This window comes from Aspergillus steynii (genome assembly GCF_002849105.1).
Source record: "Aspergillus steynii IBT 23096 chromosome Unknown P170scaffold_3, whole genome shotgun sequence".
In the NCBI taxonomy this organism is placed as follows: Eukaryota; Fungi; Ascomycota; class Eurotiomycetes; order Eurotiales; family Aspergillaceae; genus Aspergillus; species Aspergillus steynii.
In genome coordinates this window covers 3,838,952-3,863,862 of record NW_020194400.1, presented here as the reverse complement: position 1 = coordinate 3,863,862, position 24,911 = coordinate 3,838,952, and the positions used below count along the sequence as shown (strand labels likewise).

Sequence of the window (24,911 nt, the reverse complement as noted above, 5' to 3'; positions counted from 1 at the left end):
ATCTATTATTCCATAGTTGGTTCACTTAATCCCCGCCCAGCCCGAGTCCTTCGCAACTCTCCATCATCAACTCTCAAGCCCCATGGAGAAAATAGTACACGCTGCCTTTGCTCGTACACAATGCGAGCATTTGGGAATTCCTCGATCGCACTTTTTGATCATCAGCTTCGGAACGTCTGTCAAGCGGGAGCATCTCAGGCACCTTTTTCTTCTGTCGTCGGCACCGTAAGCAAGCATGGCTGGCACGCGCAATGCCCATGTTCTCCATGGCGATCAATTTTGGAGTTGGGCATCCGGAGGAGTTAATTTGAAGGATTGACATCGCCAGGATCGCCCTCGGGTGACCCCGCACGTGGTTTCGGGTAGCCCGACTGGGTCTATAATGTGTAGAATCAACAAGACTAGAAAGAAGAAACTATGGAGTATAGGAGGCAGCGGTACTACCTGTCATACACGCAAGTGAAGCTCAAAAAATCCATTCCTATCAACCAAAGAAAAAACAAGTGCGCTGCCGCGGATATCAAAACAAACAAAAAAAAAGCATGCTATGCGACTTGTACAAAAAGAAACAAACCATTGAAGCCAGCCCGGCCAGTCCGTCACAAAAGAGAAGAGGAAGAACGAATCCAATATCCACGTCGTCGCAAAGAAAGCCACGAACAATTATTAAACCGTATGAACAGAAAAAGGCAAAAGAAAGCATAATACAAAGAAGTCAACCGCCTCGTTCAAGGCATTTTCGCTCGTATCGAGTGGTCTCGTAATCACGTCCTCCCAGAAGCGCCTGAGATACCAAGCAGACAGAAAGGGGAATTAAGAAAAAGGAGGGGGAATCAACAAACGAGAGGGATTTTCACAGGAGAGTGCGAGGTCAATAGGCCTCCATGTCGTCCGTCCATTCGGCATCGCTGCCTCGCACGAAACGAGGGTTCATGTTGGCGGGCGCGACGTCGGGACTCACGCTTCGGATGCCTTTAGTCTTCTTCCCCGCCAGGGAGATAGTGGACTGTTCATCCGGCGCAACTCGCTTTCCTTGGGCGGCACGAAGCTTCGCATAGTAGATGTCGCTGGCGTCTGCTTCGGAACCGGACCCGTCATCAAAAGTCTCCCAGTTCTCCGACCCGGAGTGGGCGGTGTTGATGGTTGAGGCGTCCGACACCTGCCGGGGTGCTGGAGGAGGCGGTGCGTGCTGCAGGTAGGGATTCGGGCGTGGGAAGTTCTGAGTGGACGAGTTGAGGGACACCGACGATGCCGATGAGTGAGAGGAATGGGAGAATCCTGCAGATCGCTGGGAGAAGATCGACGAACTCATAAAGGAGGGTTGGTTGCGATCATCGTACACATCCTCCGGGCTGACAGGTCGAACAAACGAGTTTGAGAGAGCGCTGGCGCATCGGGGGGGTTCAAAGAGATAGCTCGCTCTCTCCTCTCGGCCTTCACCTCCCGTCAATGCGCGCATTCTTGGGGGCGGAGCGCGAGACGTCGCCATCTTTCCATGTATCGTGCTAGTCATGTAGGGACCGGGAGTTCCCGCACGACGATCAGGCGAATTGCTCCCATGGGGCATGTTCCCCAACGGCACGCGCGCGGGAATCTTCGATGGTGACTTGGCTCCTGCTCGAGAGGGACCGACGGTGTTATACTTCGTTGAGCTGGCCCCAGTGGGCGTTTTGGTTGCGGAGCGAGGGGGCGGTGGGCCTCTCATCACGCTGCCAGGGCGCGATGGCGGCTGCGCCCTCACGCTACCCCCTCCTCCTCTCACGCTGCTTGGTGGTGCAGAGGGAGTCTTTGAGCGTGCCGGTGGTGCAGAAGGCGTCTTCGAACGTGGCGGCGGTTTCATCACCGGAGTCAGCTCGTCAAGATATCGCTCGCCGTGAACGAGGAAGGGACGGCCAAACTCGTCCTCCCACAACTCCAGCTCTTTCCTGAGATCCGCCTCCACCTTGGGCAACTCTTTGGCGATCCTCTTTCGCATCTTCTCCTCCCTCAGAAGCTTTCCAGGGTCACGACGCTCTCCCTTGACGCCACGTCCCATCAAACGGGAAGCGTCTTGACTTGACGCGGCCAAAGCCTCACGCTCCGACAGAAGACTGCGGTGCCTGTCAATGAGTTGTAATGTGGGGGCACGCTGTTCCTTGAGTGCCTCCAGTCTTGAGATCTCTGCTTCATGCGCCTCGAGCAGCGCGTCGCTGTAGACATCGGAGAACGCAGGGGTGAAGTCGAGCATTTCTTCTTCCGAGTAGTAGAGGCTGTCCCAGAGCTCCTGGAGCCGGCACCTCGCATCCTCGACGAAGAGATGGAGGTTCTGACGCTTGAGCTCGTTCAGGCGCCCCAGCTCTTCTTCAAATTCATTAATTGTGCGTAGTCCGCAGCCGCGGTTGGCGGATAGGAAGGCTTTTCTGTCACCCTCTTCCACTCCAAATCGCTCCCACAGACCTTCAACTGCGTTCCGGAGCTCCTTCAGCCTGCGCTCACGGCCTCGCTTTTCTTCGAGAAGCTTCTCGCGCTTCGCTCTCATACCAGCCAGGTCGGATTCATGGAGCCCCAGCTGCTCAGGCGACTCGCGATAGAATTTCACAATATTAGAATCGGTTTGCACCTGCGGGGTGCCGAGTTCGGCCCACAGCTTAATTATCTCTTCGCACGTCACCTGAACGAATTCAAGACGTCGGTGGTATTCTTCGTAGACTCGCGAAAATTCATTATCCAAGGCCGTAACAAAAGTTGGGGAGAGATCAAAGCTAGGGGCGATCGATGAACCTGGTGCTGTAGGGGGAAGTTCGATGGCGACAAAGGAGGGTTCAAGATGAGAAGAGTATGACTCGAGAGCCTCGACAAGCTCTGCTCACATTAGCGATCGATATCAACATGCGCTTGACTAGAGGGTAAACATACTCTTAACCTGTTTAAAACGCTCCTGGTGGAGCTTCTTTAGTGCGCTGTGCTTCTCACGGAGGAAATTAAGACAGCGATTCAGGGGATAGCTGATTTTTAGATCGTTGCCGTCTAGATTATATTGACCATTGGCTTTTTCATCCACCAAGGACTCCTCCATCTGCCGGATCGCAGTGATGAGTCGCTGCGCTTCTCCGGTCATTTCATTTTTTTCGCTGCGCGACCATCAGCAATTGCACTGTAGATCAACATCACTTCAGATGATCATCACTTACTCATCAACCATCTTAAGGTGACCATTCAACGTTTCCGACAAAGCACTGAAGAGCTGCAAGTTTGTCAGATCTCCCTGTAAACACGAATAAACAAAGCGATTGAGAAAAAAGAAAACAAACCTCTGCCTCTCGAGTGTCGCGCTCGTGATGCGGAACACCAATCTCATCGAATATGCCATGAAGCTGAGCCACAATATTGTTGACCTGCGTGGTCAAATAGCTCGTGTCGACCGCCATTGCGCACCCAATCTCCCACGACAGGAAGGCGAATCCCGCTTTAATATGTATTCAACGGAAGAAAAAAAAGTTCTCAAACAATTTGCCGCGATGCAATGATTGGCGACAATGCGCCTCGAAAGTGGCAGCTGCGAGAAACCAAAACAGGCAGATGATTGCAAGGCGAATCTGCAATCAACAGCAAACAACCGACCCGAGCGAAAATGTCATCTGCGAGGAAAACTGGGGGGGATGACCCGCACAATATATGTAGCGAGCGACCAATGCAAAGGTATGCAAGGGCCAGAGGAAAAGTGGAAAGGAGGCTCGGTGGAGGAAGGGCGTGAAGTGATAGATAGAGAGAGAGGGAGAGGAGAGGAAAGAGGGGGAACAATAATATTCAAGCGGTTGAGATGCCGCCGCAATGAATCGCGATTGCGGCTGCTGTTGATGGCGCCCCGTTACTCAGGCAACTGCTGACTCAGCCCTCCACCGCCCGGGTCTGCCCGCGATTCCCTGCTCACCGCCTTCTCCACGTCGGTCGTCTGGGTCTCCGCAGTGCAGATTGATAGACTTCATCTTCTCTTATCAGTTCTCTCAGTCTGCCATCGATCTGGAATCTGTACTGGGCCTGGTATCCATCATCTCATCTCATTCCTTTTTATCTCTGGCCAACAATCCCAAACCCCTCACCATGGAGACTGCCCAGCGGTCCTGGGGTACGTTTCCCCCCTCCCCCACCCCATCACCTCTCACTACGCATCGATAAACTAACCCATCTCTTCTCCCTCCAGAGCTCGAGAACACTATCAGCCTGATTGATCCCCAGCGCGACGCCCTCTACCAATACGATGAAGAAACACACAAAGCGCTGAGCGCCGAGCGACCCTGGTCCAAGGACCCACACTACTTCAAATCGATACGGATCTCAGCCGTCGCGCTGCTCAAGATGGTCATGCACGCACGTTCGGGCGGGTCCCTCGAAGTCATGGGCCTCATGCAGGGATACATACTACCGAACACGTTCGTGGTGACGGATGCCTTCCGCCTACCGGTCGAAGGGACGGAGACACGGGTCAACGCCCAGGACGAGGCCAACGAGTACATGGTGTCGTATCTCCAGGCGTGCCGCGACGCCGGGCGCATGGAGAACGCGGTCGGCTGGTACCACAGCCACCCCGGGTACGGGTGCTGGCTGTCAGGCATCGACGTGACGACGCAGGACATGCAGCAGCTGGGCGGGCCGTTCGTGGCGGTGGTGATCGACCCGGAGCGCACGATCTCGGCCGGAAAGGTCGATATCGGGGCCTTCAGGACGTTTCCGAAGGATTATACCCCGCCGAAGGAGCAGCAGGAGGAAGACGAGTACCAGACCGTGCCGCTGAATAAGGCGGAGGATTTTGGCGCCCACGCTTCCCACTACTATGCGCTGGAGGTGTCGCATTTCAAGAGCTCGCTGGATACGGAGATTCTCTCGCTCCTGTGGAATAAGTACTGGGTGGCGACGCTCAGTCAGAGTCCCCTGTTCACGACCCGCGATTACGGCAGCAAGCAGATGATGGATCTGAGCCAGAAGGTGCGGAAGGCGGCGCGGGGCATCGAGAGCGGCGGGTCGCGGGGCGGAGGGCCCAGTACGGCCAAGGATCAACAGCTGGAGAAGGTGGTGCGTGATGGACAGCGGATTGTGTCGGAGGAAGTGAAGGGTCTCTTGGCGGCGGAGATCAAGATGAAGCTCTTCCAGGGCATCGGAGAGAACGGCAGCCGCTCGGAGACAGACACTGCAGGTCAAACATGACCGGTCTTTAGATGAAATGAAAAGAAAATGCATTACGGACGACGGCATGACTCTGACACTTTCAATTTTACTTCGGTTTTCTCCCACATCTTACGGTGTCATTGGCGCTTGGTGGATCGCGGCATACTAGAATCTCTTTACTTCGATGTCCCTTAATGGATCGGATAATGATATCTCAGTAAAAGATGGATTTCCATGAGTGAGACTAAGACTAAAAGTTATTTACCTCTTGTAGTACAAGGAGTAGGTACAGCGAAATAGAATAAAAAATTGACAGAAGAAAGAGAAGATGAAGAAGAAGGATGCACTGCAGAAGGCAAAGATACACAGCCAATGCTGGAAAGAAGAATTCAAAATAAAAAGAACAAGTCTGTATCATGTCATGTCATTATCCATTCATGAGCGAGATCAAAAATCTCGTAAAAAGCCCTAACCCAATAAAGGGAAGGGACCACAGCACGAACGAGAATCTTTTATACAAGAACGACCAACCACACCATTGCTGTGCTAACGGCGTTAGTTCGTCATGTATGCGGGTTTATATAGGCGTTAGATGGACACAAGTCGGAGAAGTGGATCCAAGGAAATTGAGAGACCGTTGCGGTTGAGGATGAGAACAAAGGAGAAGGGTCGACGACGAGGGTAGGTCGGATGGTCAAGTGAGGAAAAGAAAGAAGTGAAGTGGATGACTCGGGTCGGAAAGATAGTATCAAAGGATTGGCGTGGTGGGAAGGAATGAGGATGTCGTAATAGTAATCAGATGACAAGAAGATGACAAGGAATGAAGGGAGTTCATCACATGCAACGCGCTAATGTCGGGCTTATCGAAGGCTCAGCCGCCTGACTTTTTCTTGTCGCCCTTTTTTCTGTTTTCTTTTGTAATTTTTTTCTTCCCTTCCGTCTGTGGGTCAAAGCGCATATGGCCTGACCATTCATCGGGTCAACGCCAGATGAAGGAGAGCCTGGATCTTGGAATTAAAGTGGTTCTCGGGACGCTCAATCCTCGCAGGGATGAAAGGCCCCCCAGAGGAGCCAACTTCTGGCCCGGGGGAATTTCACCAAAGGAGTGAATCCCCCGAAAAGGTCCACTAACCCGTCTCGTTGGTCGATCTCGGGCGGAAACTACACGCCACGACTGTCGGTGTTGCAATTGCCTGGACAGCTGCTGGACAGGCCACTGCCGAACAAATGAGGGTCGAGAAAAAAAAAAAGAAAAAAAGAAACGAAAGGGACAAGCGCCCGCGCAGTGAATGCTGATCGTCGCCCCTTGACACTGATGATAGGCTGCTGCCAAGCTGGGAAATCAACTCCGTCGGTTTGCCGGGCGAGCGAAATAGCGGTGGCTTCGGCGCGCGCGTAGTGAATGCAACATGCGCAGAGGTCATGCAGGACCAGACGCCGAGACATTCGTTCAGGCCATTTACAGAAAGCCTGATTCGGACAGTAGTCTACGTGACAAGATGAATCTCGTTAGTCCTCGGTCAATCACAAAAAGAGAAGACGAAAAAAAGGAACTCCTCTTGAAGATCACTTGATGTTTCTGAACAAATCCGGGTATCGCCAAGTAAGGGGGAGGGAATGGGGCCACCAAAGGGTGGGGGAAAGCAACGGAACGCTGGAAAAGGTGGTGGAATTAAGGAGTCAAGGGAATCATCGAGACAGAACGAAACTTGCAAAAGACAAGCCGTTCGTGTCTCTATTACCGGCAGCATACCTCGCAATCTTTTCGTCCTCCCGCTCTCTGGGCTCCACTTCCAAGCTGCGATCGTACATGTCATGCACGTCGCCTGCAGCCTGTAAATTACTGAGGATGTAATCCTGTAGTTCGTGAACCGGCTGGAGTAGGTATGGGACGTTTTGGTATTGTTGAATGTCCCGGATCACTTCGGCGGTTTTGGCGCGTTTGTTGAAATTAATCAGCTCGGATGGCGTAAGGGATGGAATTCCGTCTTCGATGAACGTCAAATCCGTCAAGTAGACACCTGAGATACAGTACGATCAGTAACACTTCAAGCGACAGAACTTGGGGGTCACCGCCGATCACAGCATCTTACCGAAAAATGGAATGCAAGGCGGATTCGCAAGATGCAAGGTTTCACGGTACTCGCCAAAGTTCTTGGTACTCGCCATGAGTCGTCGCATCTGCTCTAAGATCGTCGATGTGCGGCCACTGACTTGTGCCCATGTTCGGCCAAGTCGGTGGATAGGCGCCGTACCCAGAGCGGAGATGATGGATGTCAGCGTGGAGAAGTTGTTGAGAGCGCGGCATTTCTATGGTAGAGTCAGTAACGGTCCATACAGCAAAGACGAAGGGTGCTCCATACATCTGCCACATTGACAAAGTGTTTGATAACAACAACACGCTTCTTGACATCGGACTGGTTCAGGATCATTTCCGCAACCCAGTTCGTCAGCTGGTTCGAATGAAGGATCAGAGCCTTGACGTTGCTCGCGGGCTCCGGCTCGTCAGGTCCGACCTTCTTCTGCCACGTCTTGTTCAAGCATTCAGTAGGTCGAATCTTAGAGTAAAGGCGCGATTCGATGATCGTAAGCTGTCGAGCGAACTCGGTAGCATCGATATCCAGGAACTTCAGTTTCTTCATGTTCTTGGGGACGATGGGGGTTGGCGCAGCGACCGCTTGAGTTGGGACAAGTCGTTTGGCGGTGGTATCTTGACCTCGCAGGCGCTGTTCAATGACCGTCAGAAGCTGGGGGGATCCGGGAGTTTTGGTGGTAGCGATGGAATCTCTGGTGAAGGCATGAACACGCTCCAGAAGCTGCATATGCGCATCATCATTTGGTTCCATCCAGAAGTTCTCGAACCAACTCTTGAGGATGTTCACAACACGGAATCGAATGGGCTTCTGCTTTCGGTCAATCCACATCTGCATTTCATCCGGAGTCAGACCGAACGGAGGCTGGATGTTGAACCGCTGGGTGAGCATTTCGAACAGTTCAGAGGCGCTGGTGAAGGAGCGGTAGGTAAGGAGGAATGTGTTGTTGAAGGAAGCATCAAGCTTGTCGTGACGTGTTAAGTGTTCGACCAGTCCAGACAGGGTTCCACACTTCAAGGTGAGGTTGTCGTTCTTGGTGTCATAGAATACTTCCCCTTCATGGGTCATCTTCAAGAACCAAGGCGTTTCTTCGGGCTCGCGAACGGGTTCCCGAATCGGGGGCTCCCGGGTGATTGCAGCGGGCGGCGCCTGTCCGAAGAATCGTTGAGCCTTATCCATGTTGCGCCGCACCTTGTCAGTGGCCTTCTCGACGGGATAAGAAGAGGGTATTCCAATGGATTCATTCGGGAGCTTGGTCTGTGACTCCCCGCGGCTGTGCGTGCCACTGAAGTTCTCTTGCTCCCCGCCCAAACGGCTGTCGCTCCGGAGAACCGAAGTGGGCTCAGGAACCTGCTCGAGAAGAAGGGAGAGAGAGAATCCAATCTGAGAGACGTAGTTCTCAAGTTGTCTGGCCACGCCCCGCACTGCATTCAACCGGTCGTCGAGTGAATCACCGCGCAACTCCGCCCATTCATCGCCCAATGGTGCCGAAACCGCTTGGCAGCTGAGCACGAAATCGGCGATCGCATCGTAAACTCTCTGCTTCTGGAGACTGAAATCAACCAACTGGGGGTTCTGGTAACTAGTACCCAGAGGTGCCAGGTTGATGGACTCGACGGACGACACCCAGGGGCGGAACTGCTCAACCACTTTGATCGCCGCTGCAGAGACGGCTTCGCCGATTGCACCGTGCTCGGTCACTGTCACGATCTTCTTCTGGTTCAGAGTCAAGCGCTCCTCGAGACGCCGAATGCTTCCAACGAAAGACCGCCGCAGAATGTCGATATGGTCGATAAGAGCAGAATCGAGAGGAACGGAGGGCTCTGCGCGAGAATCGCCCGGGTCCTGCTCCTGGTCTAAGAACGACGTAGGACCAGACTCGCTGAGGCTAACGCCGTTGTTCTGCCAGCAACCGCCCGCAAAACTGCCGACCACGAAACCGGGGACAATCCGCCGGATGGACTCGCCGCGTTGTTGTCTCGCAATGTCGACGTATCCGTACACTCCATTCATCACGCCATCGGCTTCTTGCAGACACTTGTTCACGGAATCCGGGCCGGGCCAATCGGCCGCAGCGATATGCGAGGATAGCACCAGCTTGGAGAATTTCGACATCATATCCCTAAAGTGAGGGTACAAGGCCTTGTTGGTGGAGATGATCGACGGGTTTCCCGAATGGTTGTCCGTCGTGTCGGAGCCGGCGGCCAGCAACATGCGCAGATGATCGGAAATGTCCTCCGCCCGCCTCACATACTCCGAGCGGTCGCCGTTCATCAGCGTCTGGCGATAGAGGTCGACGGCGTTTCGCATGTTATCGATGAGCGTAGGCCAGGTCAAAGGAGCCACGGCGCCGTCGTCGACGAAATGCGACGGAGCCTCCGAGGAAACCGACGGTCGATGGAAGTTATCGGCAAGGGAGGCTGTGCTGCTAGCAGCGGTGGATCCGTAAGACTGGTGAAGATTGCGATGCGAGCTCTTCCCCTCGCTAATCGATTTGGTGGCCGACGGCGGGTGCAATGAGTCCATGGAGGTTGCAGGGGATACTCCATCGATGAATGACTGGCGTCTCCGGGACATCGAATCGTGGGAGGCAAGCATCAAAGACTCGCCCTCCGCCTCCGAAGCCGAACCGTCGTAGTCATCTTCGTCCCGCTCGAACCCTCGGGCCATCAACTCCGGCGGAGGTCGCGTCTGATCGGGCACGTAGAAATTGGTGCGGTCGTAGGGGCCGGTCTCGTTCGTCGACGGGTTCTCAAACGGCAGCTCCATGGTGCTGTATCCGGTGAGCGTGTTGAAGTAAAACAGGCGGCCATCGGGCGTCGCTTGCGGGATCCAAAAGGCGGCCTCTTCCTGCTCCTTCACGGGACCGGTGCCTTCGATGGGCAGGACGGGCTGGGAATCGCGCGGGTTGCCGGCGGAGTCCACCTCGTCGTCTTCGGGTTCCTCCTCGTACTCTTCTCCGATGCCCGACTCGGCGCTGATGTCGCCATCCTCGCGACCGTGCACTTCTTGCTCCTCCTCCAGCTCACTAGGGTCCGTAATGACGACGCAGTAGTTGCTGGGGAACCAGCCCCGAACGTTGTTGTTTATCACACCGTCCCACCAGCCGGTCTCCAGCTGGTTCAGCACCTGGATGATATCGCCCCTCCGAAAACTCAGACTGGTATGGTCGTCGGCATCGTAATCGTACAGGGCTCGCACGAACAGGGCGGGGGCGGGCTCGGGGCTGGGGGTGTAACGGCCACCGGCGGATAATTTCATGGCGGAGAATTGTCGCTGCGGCGACTGATCGGCGGCAAGGTCTCTTCTCTGAAATGAAATGCTGCTGCCACGACTGCGACTCCGGGGGGCCGTCGTGGGGGTGGAAGCCTGCTCCTCGGTACACTCGAAGGCGGTCGCGAAGGTCTGGGATTTGGACTCCAAGGCAGATCTAGTGTCGACGGCCAATGGCTCTGCCACACGGGTCTCGTACATCGGGGGGTATCACAGGAACTGGCAAGCTAGGGCCGAACGGGGGGGGGATAAGGTATATATAAGAATGGATGGACAGTCCCCCGGTCGAAATAAAAATAGAACAAAAAGAGACGACAGAAAAAAAAAAGAGGTGGGTATAATGATGGGAGAGCCCAAAAGCAAAGCCAAAAAAGAAAAAAAGTGAGAGAAAAAAAAGTTGGCAGGCTACGTCCCCGCGGCAAATGGCTGGACGAGCTCAAGGAGAGGCGTTGGTCATGACTAGACGGGCAAAGCAGGAAGGAGAGCGAGAGGGGAGGCGGTGGGTTGCAGATTCACCTGCGGGCAAGACTTGGTGGGTGCACGGGTTGGTTCGACAGCTGGTGGCAACCCCTGGCTGGGCGTAGAGTGACCGGTGGGTTTCAACGTGGCGAGAGAGAAGGACCGCAGGGGAGGAAGTTAGAGATCGATAGGAGAGAGAGAGAGAGAAGAAGAAAGAGAAGAGGACGAGAGAAGAGGAAAGAGAAAGCGATCCAGGAGATTTTAGGGAGGTTGAATTATTCGGTGGGCAAAGACGGTGACGGACCAGAACGTGTACAATACGCCGTATCGACGGGGCCGTCTTGGCTGACACTTCTTACGAGACTTACATTACACAGTACCTGGTAGGTACTTACAGGTAGGTACCTGAGGTATACTGGGAGCTGAGCTGATGGGCTGAAGCTGAAGAAGGGCCATTTGCTATTTTGGTTTTCTTTTTGCTTTTGCCACTATAGACTGACCTTACTTTGATGCCCTTGGATTTACTGTCGACGTGGAATGAATAAATAACAATGATGTTCACAAATAGGTAATATTTATTTTATTTATTTTATGAATATTACTCCGTATGCCTCGTACGGTCAACTAACGGGAGCCCAAGTTCCCCGTCCCAGACTTCCAGCAGGACGTGCGTTCAGGCCAAATGGGGCTCTTGTCGGGGGGCTTGCGAAGGTCACGATCGCATAGGCTGCCTCTGCCAGTCGAGTGGAGGTTCCAGGTTTAGGGGATATCGGGACTGCTGCTCCAGCACTATCCTCGGTCCGGCGTAGTCGCTGGTATTTCCAGCCTACCAGAGGGGCCTTGGTCCCTTCATACTCCGTCCTGGACTGTCGGTCTCCATCGAAATCCCCTCGGAGTATTATTATCTCCTCGATAGACTACGCAGTACTCCGTAGGAAGTACCTGGTAGGTATGAATGGTATGAATGGTGTACCTGAGATCCACCTGAAATCCCACGTATTCGTACCGGCGGATAAGTCTCCCGCTGCAGCGCCGTTTCTTACAACCCTCAACTTTCTTCCCTCCGCCGTCAAGAGTCGAGACTTCCTGACTCCAGACTCCGACGCACACGGCACTTGACTGACATTGACCGGTCATATCCCCCCGGTGCCTCGGTGGAGAATGGGACGATGACTCGCGTCGACCGGCAGGGAATTAAGCCCGCAACGGTCGGGGAGACAATGGACATGGGCCGGGATTTCCTCCAATAGCCGTACCTACCAGGGTGATGGTGCCTATAGCATCCATCCAATATCGACAACGACCCCGTACGCTGTACGCTGTCAGTCCAGGCACCGCAGCAAACAAAGAGACCCCCGGAGCACGACAGGTCCAATCGGTCGGTGTATATAGACTATCGCGGAATCAATCAGACACTTCCGCCCGCATCTTAAGCCTAATCTCTCCGGTTGCATGGAGGAATAATAACCACCGACGTCTCTCTGGTGTGCTCAGGCCGAGCGCGCCCAGAGGACCTACCAGGACACGCACACCCCCGGCCCGGAGGATTAATCACAAAGAAAGGGCGATTGAGCGACGTCGCATCGAATCTCGAGGGCGGCGGGTCGCATGAAGGCACCCGAGGCGTCATAAGACTGTGCCACCTTGGAGGGGATCAGACCCTACCGGTTGGAAATCGTTCGCCTGGACGAGACTGGATACAAATTACCTTCGACCGCGTTACGCTGGGAGTGGAAAACTAAAGTGTAAACCGAAAACGTGGAGTAATTTCTCTGTCGGTTCTGCTGGATCCTCGGGACGGAGTCGATCAGGGGTTACGGATTGCCAGTCGGTTTCCAGGGGACTGGACTACTCCGTATTAATGCCGCCTTGTTTGTGCTGCTCTAAACTCGCTAGATCGTCGACTAGTCGGGCAGATTTTTCTTTTCGTTCCTTTGGTTTTCTTGGTTTCGAAATTTTGCATCCCCAACGTCGTACAGTAGCATTTTGGGCCCGTCCGATGCAGCACCCGATATCAAACATCCCTGCCATCCCTGCGATATGCCCCCAAAGGCCCAAACAAACACCCCGACGAGACTTCCCTCGCTTCATTTCCCCCGGTCGACAAGCCTGAGGGTCAGTTGATAGATTCTTCAACCGTCACGTCACATCGCCATGCAAGTCACACCGCCGTGCAGATGAGCTATCGGCACGCCGCAGAGAGCTATGCCCGGTGGCTTTTCTGTCAGGTGCGCGGAGATGCTCGATCGCCTCCGGGATGCGCAGCGCCCAAATCGAGTCCCAGCCCGCCGACTGCAGGCGCAAAAGTACGCGCTCGCCGTTTGCTGCCAGCAGTCAGCTCAAGGCAACCCCCCCTGACCCCGAGATTGACTGCCTTACTGTCCGCCACCGAACCTTGAATGCGCCCGGGATGACAGCTTAACGGACTTACGGAAGATTTACCGACAGGATACCACCACCCTCCGTCCTGACGCCGAAGAATGCGTCCTGAAACGACCGTTCCAGCAAGGCGTAGTCGGGATGACGGGGTGGGTCACGGGCCATGCGATGCCCTGAATCCGCTTCACCATACGGGCGAACAAATGGCCACCGTTATCCATTCTCTGGGACTCCGTACCTATCTTCTAGGCCTCGGCTCCTGCGGATGGAAGTCGGCCGGATTTTCTAAATAAAGTCCGGGTTCTGCGAGATTATACTGCGTACGGAGTAGTCAACCCGGGCGGCGGAAGCGAGCCATCTAGAAGGGGCTTCGTCAGGAAATCTAGCCCCAGGAGTAATATTACGGTGGAGTTCGTTCCATATAGAGTGTCGACAATATTATCCGACTGGCGCTGGCTCTGACGTCAACGAGTGCGAGGTTTCCTGGGGTTTCTGGCATCCCCTGGAACCGTTGGTTTTGATGGCGCAGTTGTCTGTCTGTCTTGTCCTCTTATCGGTGTAGCTTGGGCCGTGCCTACAGCATTTTGTGCACGACCTCATGGACGACCTGACATGCGAAAAATGATGCGTCCGAGCGAGCATGTTCATGGCAACAAATATTGGCTGTCCTCTGGTTCTCTGATGTCGTGGGATGTCAGCCAGGAATGACGAGTAAACGTGACCTGCCCACCGTTCCTTTCACAATGTAGATCACATAGTCTACCTAATATTTCGGCCCTCAGACTCCGTACTCTTCATCATTTGGTCTCTGAAGAACAGATAACTGCAACAATCGGGTTTGGGTCTCCTTGCCCTGTCGACGATCTTTATCTTTTTCTCTCTCTCGTTCTCTTGGGAGAAGAATGAACAGAGTGGAATGGGGTGGAATCAAACATTTATCAGCATTGCTCCCTCCAGATGAGAGTCAGACATCAGGTTGACCTCGATGTCATTATTAAGCCCCATCCCAGCGTCCACCTCGCTCGGCGGTGCGGCTTTGATCTCAAGCCCGAGTTCATAATCATGCCAAATGCGGTGGAACCAGAAGACAGACTCCCAGTCTTTTAAGGACCTGAGATCCTTGGTACAAAATGTTACTATTCATCGATAATTCATCTTTACCAGTCAACATACTGTTTTTATCAACATGACGACCGCTATCAAGAATGTGGCCATTATCGGGGTAGGTAAGCTTCCCGGCGTCCGACATCAGTATACTGACGTCCACCAGGCCAGTGGGCTTCTGGGAAGTCGCATTTCAACCGCATTGATGTCTACGGGACATCATGTCGCAGCGATCCAGCGACCCAGCTCAGAGAAGCAGGTTCCCGCGGGAGTCCAGGTCATCAAAGCCGATCTCAACGACGAAGCCGCATTGAAACAGGCCTTCACCGGTATCGACGCAGTCATCAGGTTCGAACCCTAGAACATGCCGTCCGTCCCTATATCCTATACGCTAACCCTATCCCTTCCACAAGCGCCGTCGGCCTGCCCTCCTTCGAGACAGAGAAAGTATGGATCGACGCCGCCTTCAGCGCGGGCGTGAAGCGCATCATCCCGTCCGAATTCACAACCAACATGGAATCCCCGATCACGATCCAACTCCCCGTGGCCACTGAAAAAGTGAAGGTCCGCCAATACCTGCAGTCGAGGATCACCAGCCCTTCCGCGCCAACGACCTGGACCTCCCTCAACAACGGACCCTTCTTCGACCTGACCATCAAGTTCGGCGCCCTGGGCCCCAACCCCCTGACCCAGCAGGCCGTCTTCCACAACGGCGGCAACAACCCCATCGGCCCATCGACCCTGTCGGACATCGCCACCGCCGTGGCGAGGATCCTGGATCCTGCTCACCTCGCGGAGACTGCTAATCAACCGGTCCACATCTACTCTGTGGCCATCACGGAGCGGAAACTGACTGCCCTAGTGTCGAAGATCACGGGGGTGGATTTCGGATCCGTCGAGGACGGCAGGATCCCCGACCTGAACGTGTCCAAGCTGCTGGAGGAGTCGAATGCGCAGCTGGCCAAGGGAGACTTCTCGGTCATGATGAACTACTATTACGCGATGATGTATGAAGAGGGCTACGGCGGCAAGGACTTTGAGAAGCTCTCGTGGAATGAGCGATTGGGGATTCGCGTGATGAATGACGAGGAGCTGGAAGAGGCTGTACGCGGGCTCATCGCGAACTGAATGGTCTTGATTCTTTATATGGGGTCTTTTGTGTTCCTGTAGATAGTGGTGGAACCTCTCGCCATGTTGGTGGTAGATTCTGGTAGTTTCATAGCTTATTCCGCGATGTTGTTATATGACCTTGTCTATATAGTTAAGGACTTACTCTGCTGTATATAATAGTTGATCATGGTCTACGAGTCTATTCATTTGGATCATCAAGTTGATCATTCATTCATTGTCAAGAGATGGCAAGTAAATGGAATGGAGATATCCTGTGGATAAAACGAAGGCACGGGAGTTGACTAATCGGGTGAAGAAAAGGAACCTTTTTTGACGTCAACATCGGTCAACCATCCTTCAATCCCCAATCAAATGTCGCAAACCATGCCTCCCCAGTCGGAAGACAGTGAAGTGTCCAAACGGAGCTGCGTCCGTTGCAATCGGCGCAAAGTGCGTTGTGATCGAAAACAGCCCTGCGCTCAATGCCTCCAGGCCAACGCCGAGTGCATTCATCCAGGAAATAAACGGGCTCCGCGCAAGCTGAACCGGCCCCCAATTGCGGCGCTCCGCACTCGTCTGCAGCAGCTGGAGGAGGAAGTGGAACGGCTCCAGGCTGCTGATGGTAGATCTGCTGTGGGATCTCGAGCAGCCCATGAAGCTGAGAGGCCAATGCCTGTCGATACCAAACCTTTGCACGGCATGTTGGTGGTTCAAGATGAGACCAAGAGTCGCTACGTAGCGGACGACGCATTTGTGTTTCTAAGGAATAAGGTAGGTCGCCTTGTCGTATGGGGTGATGGATCGTTGAAACGTGCCTAGATTCCGGGACTGCAAGAGCTTTATCGCCAATCGTGGGACAAGGGACATTCCTCGAATTCTGAGCTCGGCCTCGACGCAGGTCGCTCTGATCCGCTGCAACCTCTGCAGATGGAGATGCTATGGCCGGTCTACAAGTCCAACGTTGCGCACGTGGTCACCATTCTGCATACATCCTCGGTCGAGTCCGTGATTCGTCAAGCTTGTGTTAACCCGTACGTTGAGCTGGATCCGGAATCGGACGCGCTCATTCGAGCGGTTTTCTTCGCGGCGGTGGTCAGCATGGATCCTGCCCATTGCTGGTCAGTCGTCGGTGATGAGCGTGATGTCTGCTTGCGCGAATTCCGGCTTGCTGTGGAGCGATCGCTAGCAAAGGCCAACCTTGTCTGCTCGGACGATATCCGGGTTCTGCAGGCCGCAGTTCTCTATCTGTTATGTCTGCGCTGCGTATGCGATTCCAAACAGATATGGGTGGAAGCAGCAGTCGTGGTACGCGTGGCGCAGAGACAAGGGATCCATCGCGACGGTCAAAATCTAGGTCTGAGTCCGTTTGATATCGAAATGCGACGTCGACTGTGGTCGCACATCTGCATACTTGACATCCTCTGCTCCGAAGACCAGGGGACTGACACCCAAATTCGGCCGGAGATGTTCGACACGGAGCCTCCACTGAATATTGACAGCGACGATCTTTCGCCCACCTTGACCGAATTGCCTTCTCCCCAAGCCGGGTTTACTGATATCACATTGTGCATCATTCAGTACGAGATAATGGCCCATATTTCTTGGACCGACAAGTCCTTTGGATCGGGAAGCAATCAATCGCACTTGCAAAGTGAACGAAGCTCCCTGCCAGAATTGGCAGCCAGTCTCGAAGAACGGTATCTACAGAAGTTTGACCTGAGAATTCCGATCCAGTGGGTCACGGCTGTGATCTTTCGTCTCACTCTATCAAAGGCATCCTTGGTCAATCATCTCTCTAACTCGGCGGCATTGGATCAAGAGTCCACCGCCACGGACGACGAGATCTTCATCCTAGCAGTCGAGATCTTGAAGTTTTCCAGCCTCCTGCAGAACAACGAGATAACGACCCCGTGGGCGTGGCTCTGCAGAAGCTACAAGCAAGAACATGCCATGGCCTTGATCCTCTCAGAGCTCTGTTCTCGGCCTATCTCGCCCGAAACAGATCATGCATGGGACCTGGTGAAGGCGGTCTACGACCAATGGCAGGCCGATAATAAGATCAACTCCCAGATGCAGGAGCCGGTGTCGCTGCTCATGGAGCGCGCCAGTATCTCGCGGAAGAACAGAGCTGGCGCTCTCTGGGGAGCTGCCGAGTGAGCGCCATAAAGTCCACTCGCCTCTAGTCCAGACAGGCCATTTGAAAAAGATTGCTGTTTTGTTGTCTGAAATCAATATCGCCAAGCAATCAGGTCATATACCAAGCTTACTAGAGAACAGATTCACAGTGAATAGATTATATATCATACATGCATTAAACAAACCCCATAGCCAAAACGCCGGAAGCTTTACACGAATTCCAATCAAGACCTCCCCTTCACTTCAAAGTCTCGAACTGACTCTCCTCCGCCAACCACCTCCCAAAATCCTTCAAATCCGGATTCATCCTCCTCATCTCTACCAGATCCGCGCCGTACCCCTCGTCATGGAACCATTTAAACATCACTCCCAGCTCCTTCACCGCCGCCATCATCGCCCACACGGGCAGCCGAAACGTCGTGGGCACCTTCCGGCCCGTCGACCGCTCAAACACCTCCGCCATCTGATCGAACGTCAACTCATCCCCGGCCAGCGAGAGTGCCTTGCCAGCAAGCTCGTCCGGACGCATGAACGCTTCGGCCGCGAAGAAACCGATGTCGCTCGTGGCGACAACCTGCAGCGACTTCCCCTTCAGCGACATCTGCCACGCGGTCGTGAACACCTTGCCGAAGTAGTCCGGGGTGAAGTTCTCCATGAAGGCGACGGGGCGGAGGATCGTCCACGCCATCTCGGTGTCTTTGGCCCGTTCCATCAGGTGCTTCTCGATCTCGTGCTTGTAGATGAAGTGCGGCACTGGGGTCGGGTTGTTGATCGATCGCTTCTCGCCGCCGCGGTCGACGGAGCTGTACACGAAGGACTTGACGCCTTGCTTGAGGGCTTCGTCGACCAGGGCAATCCCCTGGCGCCGCTCGTCGTCATTTCTCGGATCGGCAGCCTAGTTCGTTCATCGTATCAGTTAGCTAAACGAGTCTCCCTTCGCATGATTGACTGATTGCCAGAGCAAGCGCATCTCACCTGAACACTAAACACGCCCCACACTGGATTCGAGGTGCGCTCCTTCGCGGACTTAAAGATCGCCGCCGGGTTATCGAGATCGCCTTCGATGAGCGTGATATTGGGGGATTTCTCCGCGAGCTTCAGCGCAGACGAGGACTTCACGTTCCTCGTGACCGCGAGGATCTGGAACGGCGCGTTTCTGGCAAGGAGGTTGCGCACCACCGAGCCGCCCTGCTTTCCTGTGGCGCCGGTGACGAGGATCGAATTCATGGTTGCCATTGCAGAGAGATGGTCCAATCAAGGCAAACAATATAGATTCTTTCCCTCAAGTTATGAAACTCGAAATCCGGAGGGTGGACTCGTATCCTTTATACCCATCCTCAGAGCTTAGATAATGGTATCCGAAATCAGCAATACTTATACGAACAGGCCGTTAATCTACAAAGGCGTGTGTGGTTGACGCGGTGGCCGTTCCATGGATTGAGGCAAATTTGTCATCGCGTGGCGATTCGGGATAGCTCTCAACCCCGAAGCCCGAACATCGTGTTTTCTCAGTCAGACTCGGGCTTGAGAGCTGATGGAGATTAGATAACGTTAAGGTTCTTTCGCTTGATCTGTGGATTCTTTTCTGGTGGGTTGGAGTTTGCTAGATTAATTAAATCAATAGTATGGGGACTTAGTTTATTAATGGTCTATTAGGGCTGGCCGAGAGTGAGTATCAGATTTACTGTCTATGGTTATTGCTCTGGCGGGGGGTTCATGAATTGCAAATTGCTAGAAACGACACCTGCTGGTAACTGTCAGATGTACATTACATATATTAAACCGGATGTGGTTCCTTAAGATGTCCCAGTCTTCCACCATAGGTTTTATTTACTAGGTCTAGCAGATATATGGAACTAAATATATACACTTGTCAGGGTCTCCTAGCAGGTCCTCAGGATCGCTAGAGACCTGTCTAGCAAACAGTGATTAACCCCATTGAACTAAAGACCGCTGACATGTCATCCAACTATTGCGACGAGGTAGACAGTGATGGCCCTGGACTACGTACTCCGTCCTATACATACCCACTGCATGGCCTACAGGGCCACAGATATCAGACAAAACAAACAGAAACACATCAAATGGCTACAATCTACAAGACAGCCATTCCATCCCAACACCCCACCCAATTGTCTCTACTCCAGTTACCCCGAACAAGTAAACTACAAACATCAGCTCTACAGCCCCAGAACCAGCCCATCCCCGCAACGCCAGCATCAAAAGAAAGGCAACTAATCAAGGCAAATGAAAACGAAGGAGCAGGCAGATCCCGGCAGCAAGGACAGAACGCAGAAAGCGACACCCCCATGCGACTAGGAACAGGCAAGTAACCAAGCCCTCCTTACATGGTCATCACGGTAATAATTCACCCCTCCATCCATGAGAGGGGCAATCAGCAAGGAGAGATAAAATGAAATAAAATAGAAAAGAAAAAAGAAGAGAAGGGAGGAGGGGGGAAGCCCCTCGCCGATGTCTGTCATACATGCTTATCGCAATAAGAAAGAGCTGCAGGCAGGCATCTCATCTCATCTCATCTCAGCCTGCAGACCATCAAAAGGGGTTGTCCGAAGGGGGGAACTAATCATCATAATAAAAATGGCTACGGAGTCCATACTGCAGACTGATTCGCAAGAACCAGACCTCCATGCCAGGACGAGGGGCGGTGCCAGCAGCGCATCTCAATGGACCAGTACCACACGGAGTCAGGACTCAGTAGTGTCTCATCCTCTCATGATCCTCTGCTCAGAAACTGCACAGAACATCGCCAGAAGCAAATCGGACCGGCGCCTCGGGTGGTCCCCAGGACGATCATCCCGTCTTTCCCATTCGCAGTACTCCGTTGCGCAGTCGAAAAGTCAGTCTGGAACCCGCCCCTCCCCCTTTTTTTTCTGCTTTCTGGGACTCGTCCCGACGGATTACGGAGGAGTTGGACTGTTACTGTTAGTGTTAGTGTTGCGCTCATCTCCGGCTTTCACTTCCACTTCCACCTTCCCAGCCCAGCCCCCCCTTTTTTCTTTCTCGGGGGATTGGGATTGGGTTTTCTAGACCTTCTAGCGTCTGGCTTCGGTCCCAGCGTTTCTCTAAAAATTTGACGAGCTATCCTCTTCCCGTGTTCCGTCCCTCATTTGCTTTTTCTTTTTTTCTTTGCTTTGCTTTTTTTGGGCCCGTCTTTCCGTGGACATCCGGTAGGGAAAACAAAAAACAACGGTTGGTTCCATATTGGCTGGGAGGGATTGCGCGGTCGTCGCAGGTCGCGACTAGCGTTCTGGGCGTACCTTCGAGAAGGCTTCTACGTTTCTCTGGGAGATAACGTATGTACCGTGTCTACGGAGTAGTAAACATCGACATGTCAAAAGCGAAGGTAGATTGTGGAGTCGACAGCTCACTCGCAATGGCTATTCACGAACCGACGCACTGGTTGGCGGTGCTGGTCGTACTGCATGCAGTTTCGATGTCGTACTCCGTACTTGGTACTGAGAGGTGGTCCCGAGGTGGTATCTTCGGATGTCTTTAGGAATAGATAGAGCTAGTAGATGCTGTGCGCCCTGGGTGATCTGGCTCTGGACTCTGGATTCTAGGTGATTGCAGTGCAACCGAGGACAGCGTCAATGGACAGGTTCCGATTGAGTTGGTGTTGGTCGTGTTTGCTGCGAGATAGGATGTCTGGCTTGGGTTCTGATTCGTCTTGTTCGACACTTCCGAGTTAGACTCCGTCGTCTGTTCGTGTATCTACTCTATCGTTTTGGATATCTGATGTATATCTGTGTTGGGTGCTTTTATTCGTAAATCGGACCAGCAGGGAGATTAACCCCAATGTGGCTTATCGGTTGTTCCGACCTGCGCACGATATATATTGTAGTGTATACAGAAGGTCCCATAGATGTATATACTACGAAAGAGGTACACGAACACCAACAGGGTCCCGTAGAAGCAAGAACCCACAAAGGCCAAACAAATTGGAAACACAACGCAAGACAATAAAACAATGTGCCCGAACAAATCTGGTTTCTGACAGACGGGAGGGAACCATGGAACGAGCCCATCCATGTCTGGTACGGCTCGTTTCCATGGTTCGCGGGCTGCCATTTACTCCTACGTCCTCTGTCGCAGATATCGCTACGGAGGAGACATCCATTCTACCTGTCGAGCTTTCACTCGACACTCGATACGCGCAATCCATGCCAGACCTGACCGAGACAAACAGGCAAACAAACAAACGAAACATCCAGACGCGCTTAGGTTTGGATTCGCGCTTTAGCGAAAGCCACGCACAAGCCCCGTCACATAGTGAAAGTCCAAAATTTGTCCCACAATGAAAAGAAAAAAAGAAGAAAAGAAAAAATAAAGGCAAAAAAAAGTCACGATAAGAGAGCAACCGATCAACTGTGGATTCCGTCGTTCTATCCCGCTTCTTCGCCGGAGTGGAAAGAAAAATCTGCGGCTTCCGTGTTTTCTTTCAAGATGATATCCATCCGTACTCGTTCCATACGGAGTACGCAGGAATCCATAATCCAGAATCCAGAATCCACAGGTAGCCCTAGATCAGTGGAGACCGGAACAAGCAGGATGCCCAATCGTCCCAATTCCCAATGCCATGTGTAAACTGGGCGAGAAGATCGAGGCGGTCAAGGACTCAACATCACCAAACCCTTCACCGACTCAATCGGTTGACCGTCTCGCGATCCTCCGGACTGCACTACCTCTACCCTACGGATCCCTAACCTGGAAAGCCAGAATGGGGGTTTCAAAAGTTGTCGGGACGATGGACGGCAGCCAAGGCGGGTTTGCTTGCTGCCGAGAGTCACTAGCGTAGGCCCCGGGGCATCGGGGAAGAGGTTCCTGGAATCCTGCAACGGTACCTAGTGGGGAACTTGGGTTCAATGAATCAGGTCTCGGCTGGGATTCCATGATTCCATTTTTCTCTCCCTTCTTTTTTGGAGGTGGACATTTGAAGATCGACCTGCGTCGTTGGAAAGGGTAGCTGCAGGGAATTCCAAACCTAACCTTGGGACGGTGCCGGCTGAGAACCCATTCTTTCTTTCTGGCTGCTCTTCCCCGGAGCCCTGGAGAGAATTGGGTTTACCCCTTTCTGGAAGGGCCCAATCATGGCAATCGATGCCAAATCCATGCTCCGAGTAATGAATGAGTCGGAAGGAGTGACACGGTTCAAGGAGAAACCCACCGAATCACCGAGAGAGGGCCAACACGCACGGAGAAAAGGAGCACTGGACGGGAAATGATCGATCATGAATAGTTGGATCGGTATGCACGGAGGATTTTGCACTATTCCCTCCCCTCCCAGGCCCCGTGCGCCGGAGACTGGAATGGAAAAAGTCCTAGGGCCATCCGGATATCAGTGCTCACGACTGGGCGCCCTTTCCAAGATCTTGACCCCGTCGGGACGAGTTCTGACTATTGTCGGTTGTCCTCCGTCGGGGCTGCAACGATGAGACCCGGACAGGATTCCATTTCGATAGAACGAAACCTCTTGTCGAATTCGTAGGCTTTCGTACCTTCCTTCAACGTTTACTGGGTCGGACCGCTGCATGGTCGGGATGTGGATCGAAGAATCGAATCCTCTGCTGCTAGGGTGCATTCAAATCTTACGTACGAAGGAGGAAGGGAAAAAGCAAGAGGCTGGACCAGACGAAGCCAACAGACCCCGCCCCTTGTGGCCGAAAAGCGTAAGGTCGCCGACTCACCGCTCGCCGGCGCGCGTCTGGCAGTTTGCAAAGCGGTGAGGCCAAAGTACGGCCGTGACTAAGTGCAGGTGGGACTGGCGAAAGAAAGACAGAAAACTGGATCATCATGCATCTCAAGACCGGTGGAGGCTGACGTCTTAGGGCAAGAGGCCGATGGGGCAGGGTCGACCCCGGCAACTGAGCGCCGGGTGGGCTGGTGGGCATCGAAAAGTGGACGTCGAGGTGTTGAGATGCGGGATGCATGGATGAGATCATGATAACAATCTTCCTAGCGAGGATGGAGGATCCCGTATGTATCTGTAACTACTCCCTACTACCTACGGACGGAGCTGACCGTGTGAATCCTCAGAGTCCTCAGAGTCAGCAGTTCGCGGTCATGTGCGCGTTCCCCGAGTAACTAACCGCGTCTGACCTTGACGGGTTTCTCGGGATCCATCCAGCTTCACGCCCCACCGCGCATGCCGGGTTTTTACGGAGTCTGTCGCGCTGGGAAGACCGGAGGAACCCCTGTGGTGAGGGAGGACGAGCGGTTCCCTGAAGAGGTTGTCTCGGCTGGATTCGAAATCGCGTCTCGCGACGTGAGCCCGAAGCGTCGACTCCCAGCGGGCAACCTTAAAAACGGTGCCAAACCGGCGCCAGAAGATCGCATTTCGTCATGGCCAGCGCCGGCGACTCATCTGACCTGAGGTTGTAATCTTTCGAGGTGGATCCGCCCTTGTGGACGCGGAACGAGGGCGCGTCTCCGAGTGAGGCTGGTTAGGCGCGATTGCGATTGCTGGGCTGCAGCCAGCCACAGCCGATCTAACCCAATCTGGGACGCGCCACGGAGGGGGAAAAAGGAAAAGTTGGGAGAGCGAGTCCTTGCGGGTAGCGAATCCACCCCCATGCCGCTTATGCAGATGGGATCAGGTAGTTGATGCGAGGTTGACGCATCCGCGACTTGGATGCAGAAGTGCCAAAAACAGCAGCAATAGTGTCGGCTGATGACGATGATGCAGTTGAACGATGGAAGCAATATTCCGGAGACGCCCGGTGCAGAAGCGCCCCGTTCTGGAAGGTCAGACCCTGCTCATCGAGACTACCTTACTCTTGTTGGTTTCATGCCAGCCTGTCCGCCGGCTCTGCCAACTGGAAGAGGGACAGAGGAAGTAGGATGCGAGAGGAGGTGTCGTTGTCTGATGTCACCGGCGGTCTGCTGGGTTGTCCACCTTTAGAGGCAGCTGACCCGATGTCACGGAAGCCTAGACCAAGGATCCATCCGGTCTGTTATCCACTTCTTTGGCGACCGCGTGAAATCGTCCTAAAAAAGAGAATAAATTAAAGGAAAAATCAAATTAAATAAAAGTGAAAAAAAAAGAAAATAAAATAAAAAGAAGAGAAAAAAGAGACCGCACACAAAGGTAGAAGGTGACATCCATCAGATCTCAAATTTCATTTAATCCCTACGCAGAGCTGTCGTCGACATCTATCCTGGACTTCCAAGAAAGGAGGGATCAAGGGCTGTGCTGAA

The 24,911-nt window shown here is 53.5% G+C and overlaps 9 protein-coding genes across 9 annotated transcripts; 5 read left to right on the top strand and 4 right to left on the bottom strand.

Moving 5' to 3' along the window:
* Nucleotides 1-540: 540 nt before the first annotated feature.
* On the bottom strand, nt 541-3,757 carry P170DRAFT_406792 (putative microtubule associated protein (Ase1)). The gene is made up of 4 exons (XM_024846646.1): nt 3,291-3,757; nt 3,171-3,223; nt 2,896-3,110; nt 541-2,841 (listed from the first exon to the last, which is right to left on the bottom strand). Exons 1-4 carry the CDS (start codon nt 3,405-3,407, stop codon nt 872-874), a joined length of 2,355 nt encoding a protein of 784 aa, XP_024706451.1. The 5' UTR covers nt 3,408-3,757; the 3' UTR covers nt 541-871.
* Nucleotides 3,758-3,955: 198 nt separating this feature from the next.
* On the top strand, nt 3,956-5,332 carry P170DRAFT_436229 (Mov34/MPN/PAD-1 family protein). The gene is made up of 2 exons (XM_024849116.1): nt 3,956-4,104; nt 4,180-5,332. Exons 1-2 carry the CDS (start codon nt 4,081-4,083, stop codon nt 5,179-5,181), a joined length of 1,026 nt encoding a protein of 341 aa, XP_024706450.1. The 5' UTR covers nt 3,956-4,080; the 3' UTR covers nt 5,182-5,332.
* A 1,499-nt stretch (nt 5,333-6,831) lies between these two features.
* P170DRAFT_425408 (putative cell division control protein Cdc25) lies at nt 6,832-10,709 on the bottom strand (the record flags this gene model as incomplete). The annotated part of the gene is made up of 3 exons (XM_024847632.1): nt 6,832-7,163; nt 7,236-7,452; nt 7,506-10,709. 3 exons carry the CDS (start codon nt 10,707-10,709, stop codon nt 6,832-6,834), a joined length of 3,753 nt encoding a protein of 1,250 aa, XP_024706449.1.
* Nucleotides 10,710-14,450: 3,741 nt separating this feature from the next.
* Nucleotides 14,451-15,761, top strand: P170DRAFT_509178 (aromatic alcohol reductase). The gene is made up of 3 exons (XM_024854647.1): nt 14,451-14,568; nt 14,617-14,798; nt 14,864-15,761. Exons 1-3 carry the CDS (start codon nt 14,533-14,535, stop codon nt 15,576-15,578), a joined length of 933 nt encoding a protein of 310 aa, XP_024706448.1. The 5' UTR covers nt 14,451-14,532; the 3' UTR covers nt 15,579-15,761.
* Nucleotides 15,762-15,796: 35 nt separating this feature from the next.
* P170DRAFT_161050 (uncharacterized protein) lies at nt 15,797-17,880 on the top strand. Its single transcript, XM_024842572.1, has 2 exons — nt 15,797-16,331; nt 16,380-17,880. Exons 1-2 carry the CDS (start codon nt 15,933-15,935, stop codon nt 17,715-17,717), a joined length of 1,737 nt encoding a protein of 578 aa, XP_024706447.1. The 5' UTR covers nt 15,797-15,932; the 3' UTR covers nt 17,718-17,880.
* Nucleotides 17,877-19,020, bottom strand: P170DRAFT_436220 (NmrA/HSCARG family protein). The gene is made up of 2 exons (XM_024849115.1): nt 18,672-19,020; nt 17,877-18,591 (listed from the first exon to the last, which is right to left on the bottom strand). The coding sequence occupies exons 1-2, from the start codon at nt 18,930-18,932 to the stop codon at nt 17,935-17,937; spliced, it is 918 nt and encodes a 305-aa protein (XP_024706446.1). The 5' UTR covers nt 18,933-19,020; the 3' UTR covers nt 17,877-17,934.
* A 688-nt stretch (nt 19,021-19,708) lies between these two features.
* Nucleotides 19,709-20,233, top strand: P170DRAFT_436219 (uncharacterized protein). Its single transcript, XM_024849114.1, has one exon. It carries the CDS (start codon nt 19,781-19,783, stop codon nt 20,027-20,029), a length of 249 nt encoding a protein of 82 aa, XP_024706445.1. The 5' UTR covers nt 19,709-19,780; the 3' UTR covers nt 20,030-20,233.
* P170DRAFT_161037 (uncharacterized protein) lies at nt 20,052-20,977 on the top strand. The gene has a single exon (XM_024842571.1). The coding sequence runs from the start codon at nt 20,169-20,171 to the stop codon at nt 20,742-20,744; it is 576 nt and encodes a 191-aa protein (XP_024706444.1). The 5' UTR covers nt 20,052-20,168; the 3' UTR covers nt 20,745-20,977.
* A 514-nt stretch (nt 20,978-21,491) lies between these two features.
* Nucleotides 21,492-22,109, bottom strand: P170DRAFT_160885 (uncharacterized protein). Its single transcript, XM_024842570.1, has one exon. It carries the CDS (start codon nt 21,922-21,924, stop codon nt 21,589-21,591), a length of 336 nt encoding a protein of 111 aa, XP_024706443.1. The 5' UTR covers nt 21,925-22,109; the 3' UTR covers nt 21,492-21,588.
* Nucleotides 22,110-24,911: the final 2,802 nt, after the last annotated feature.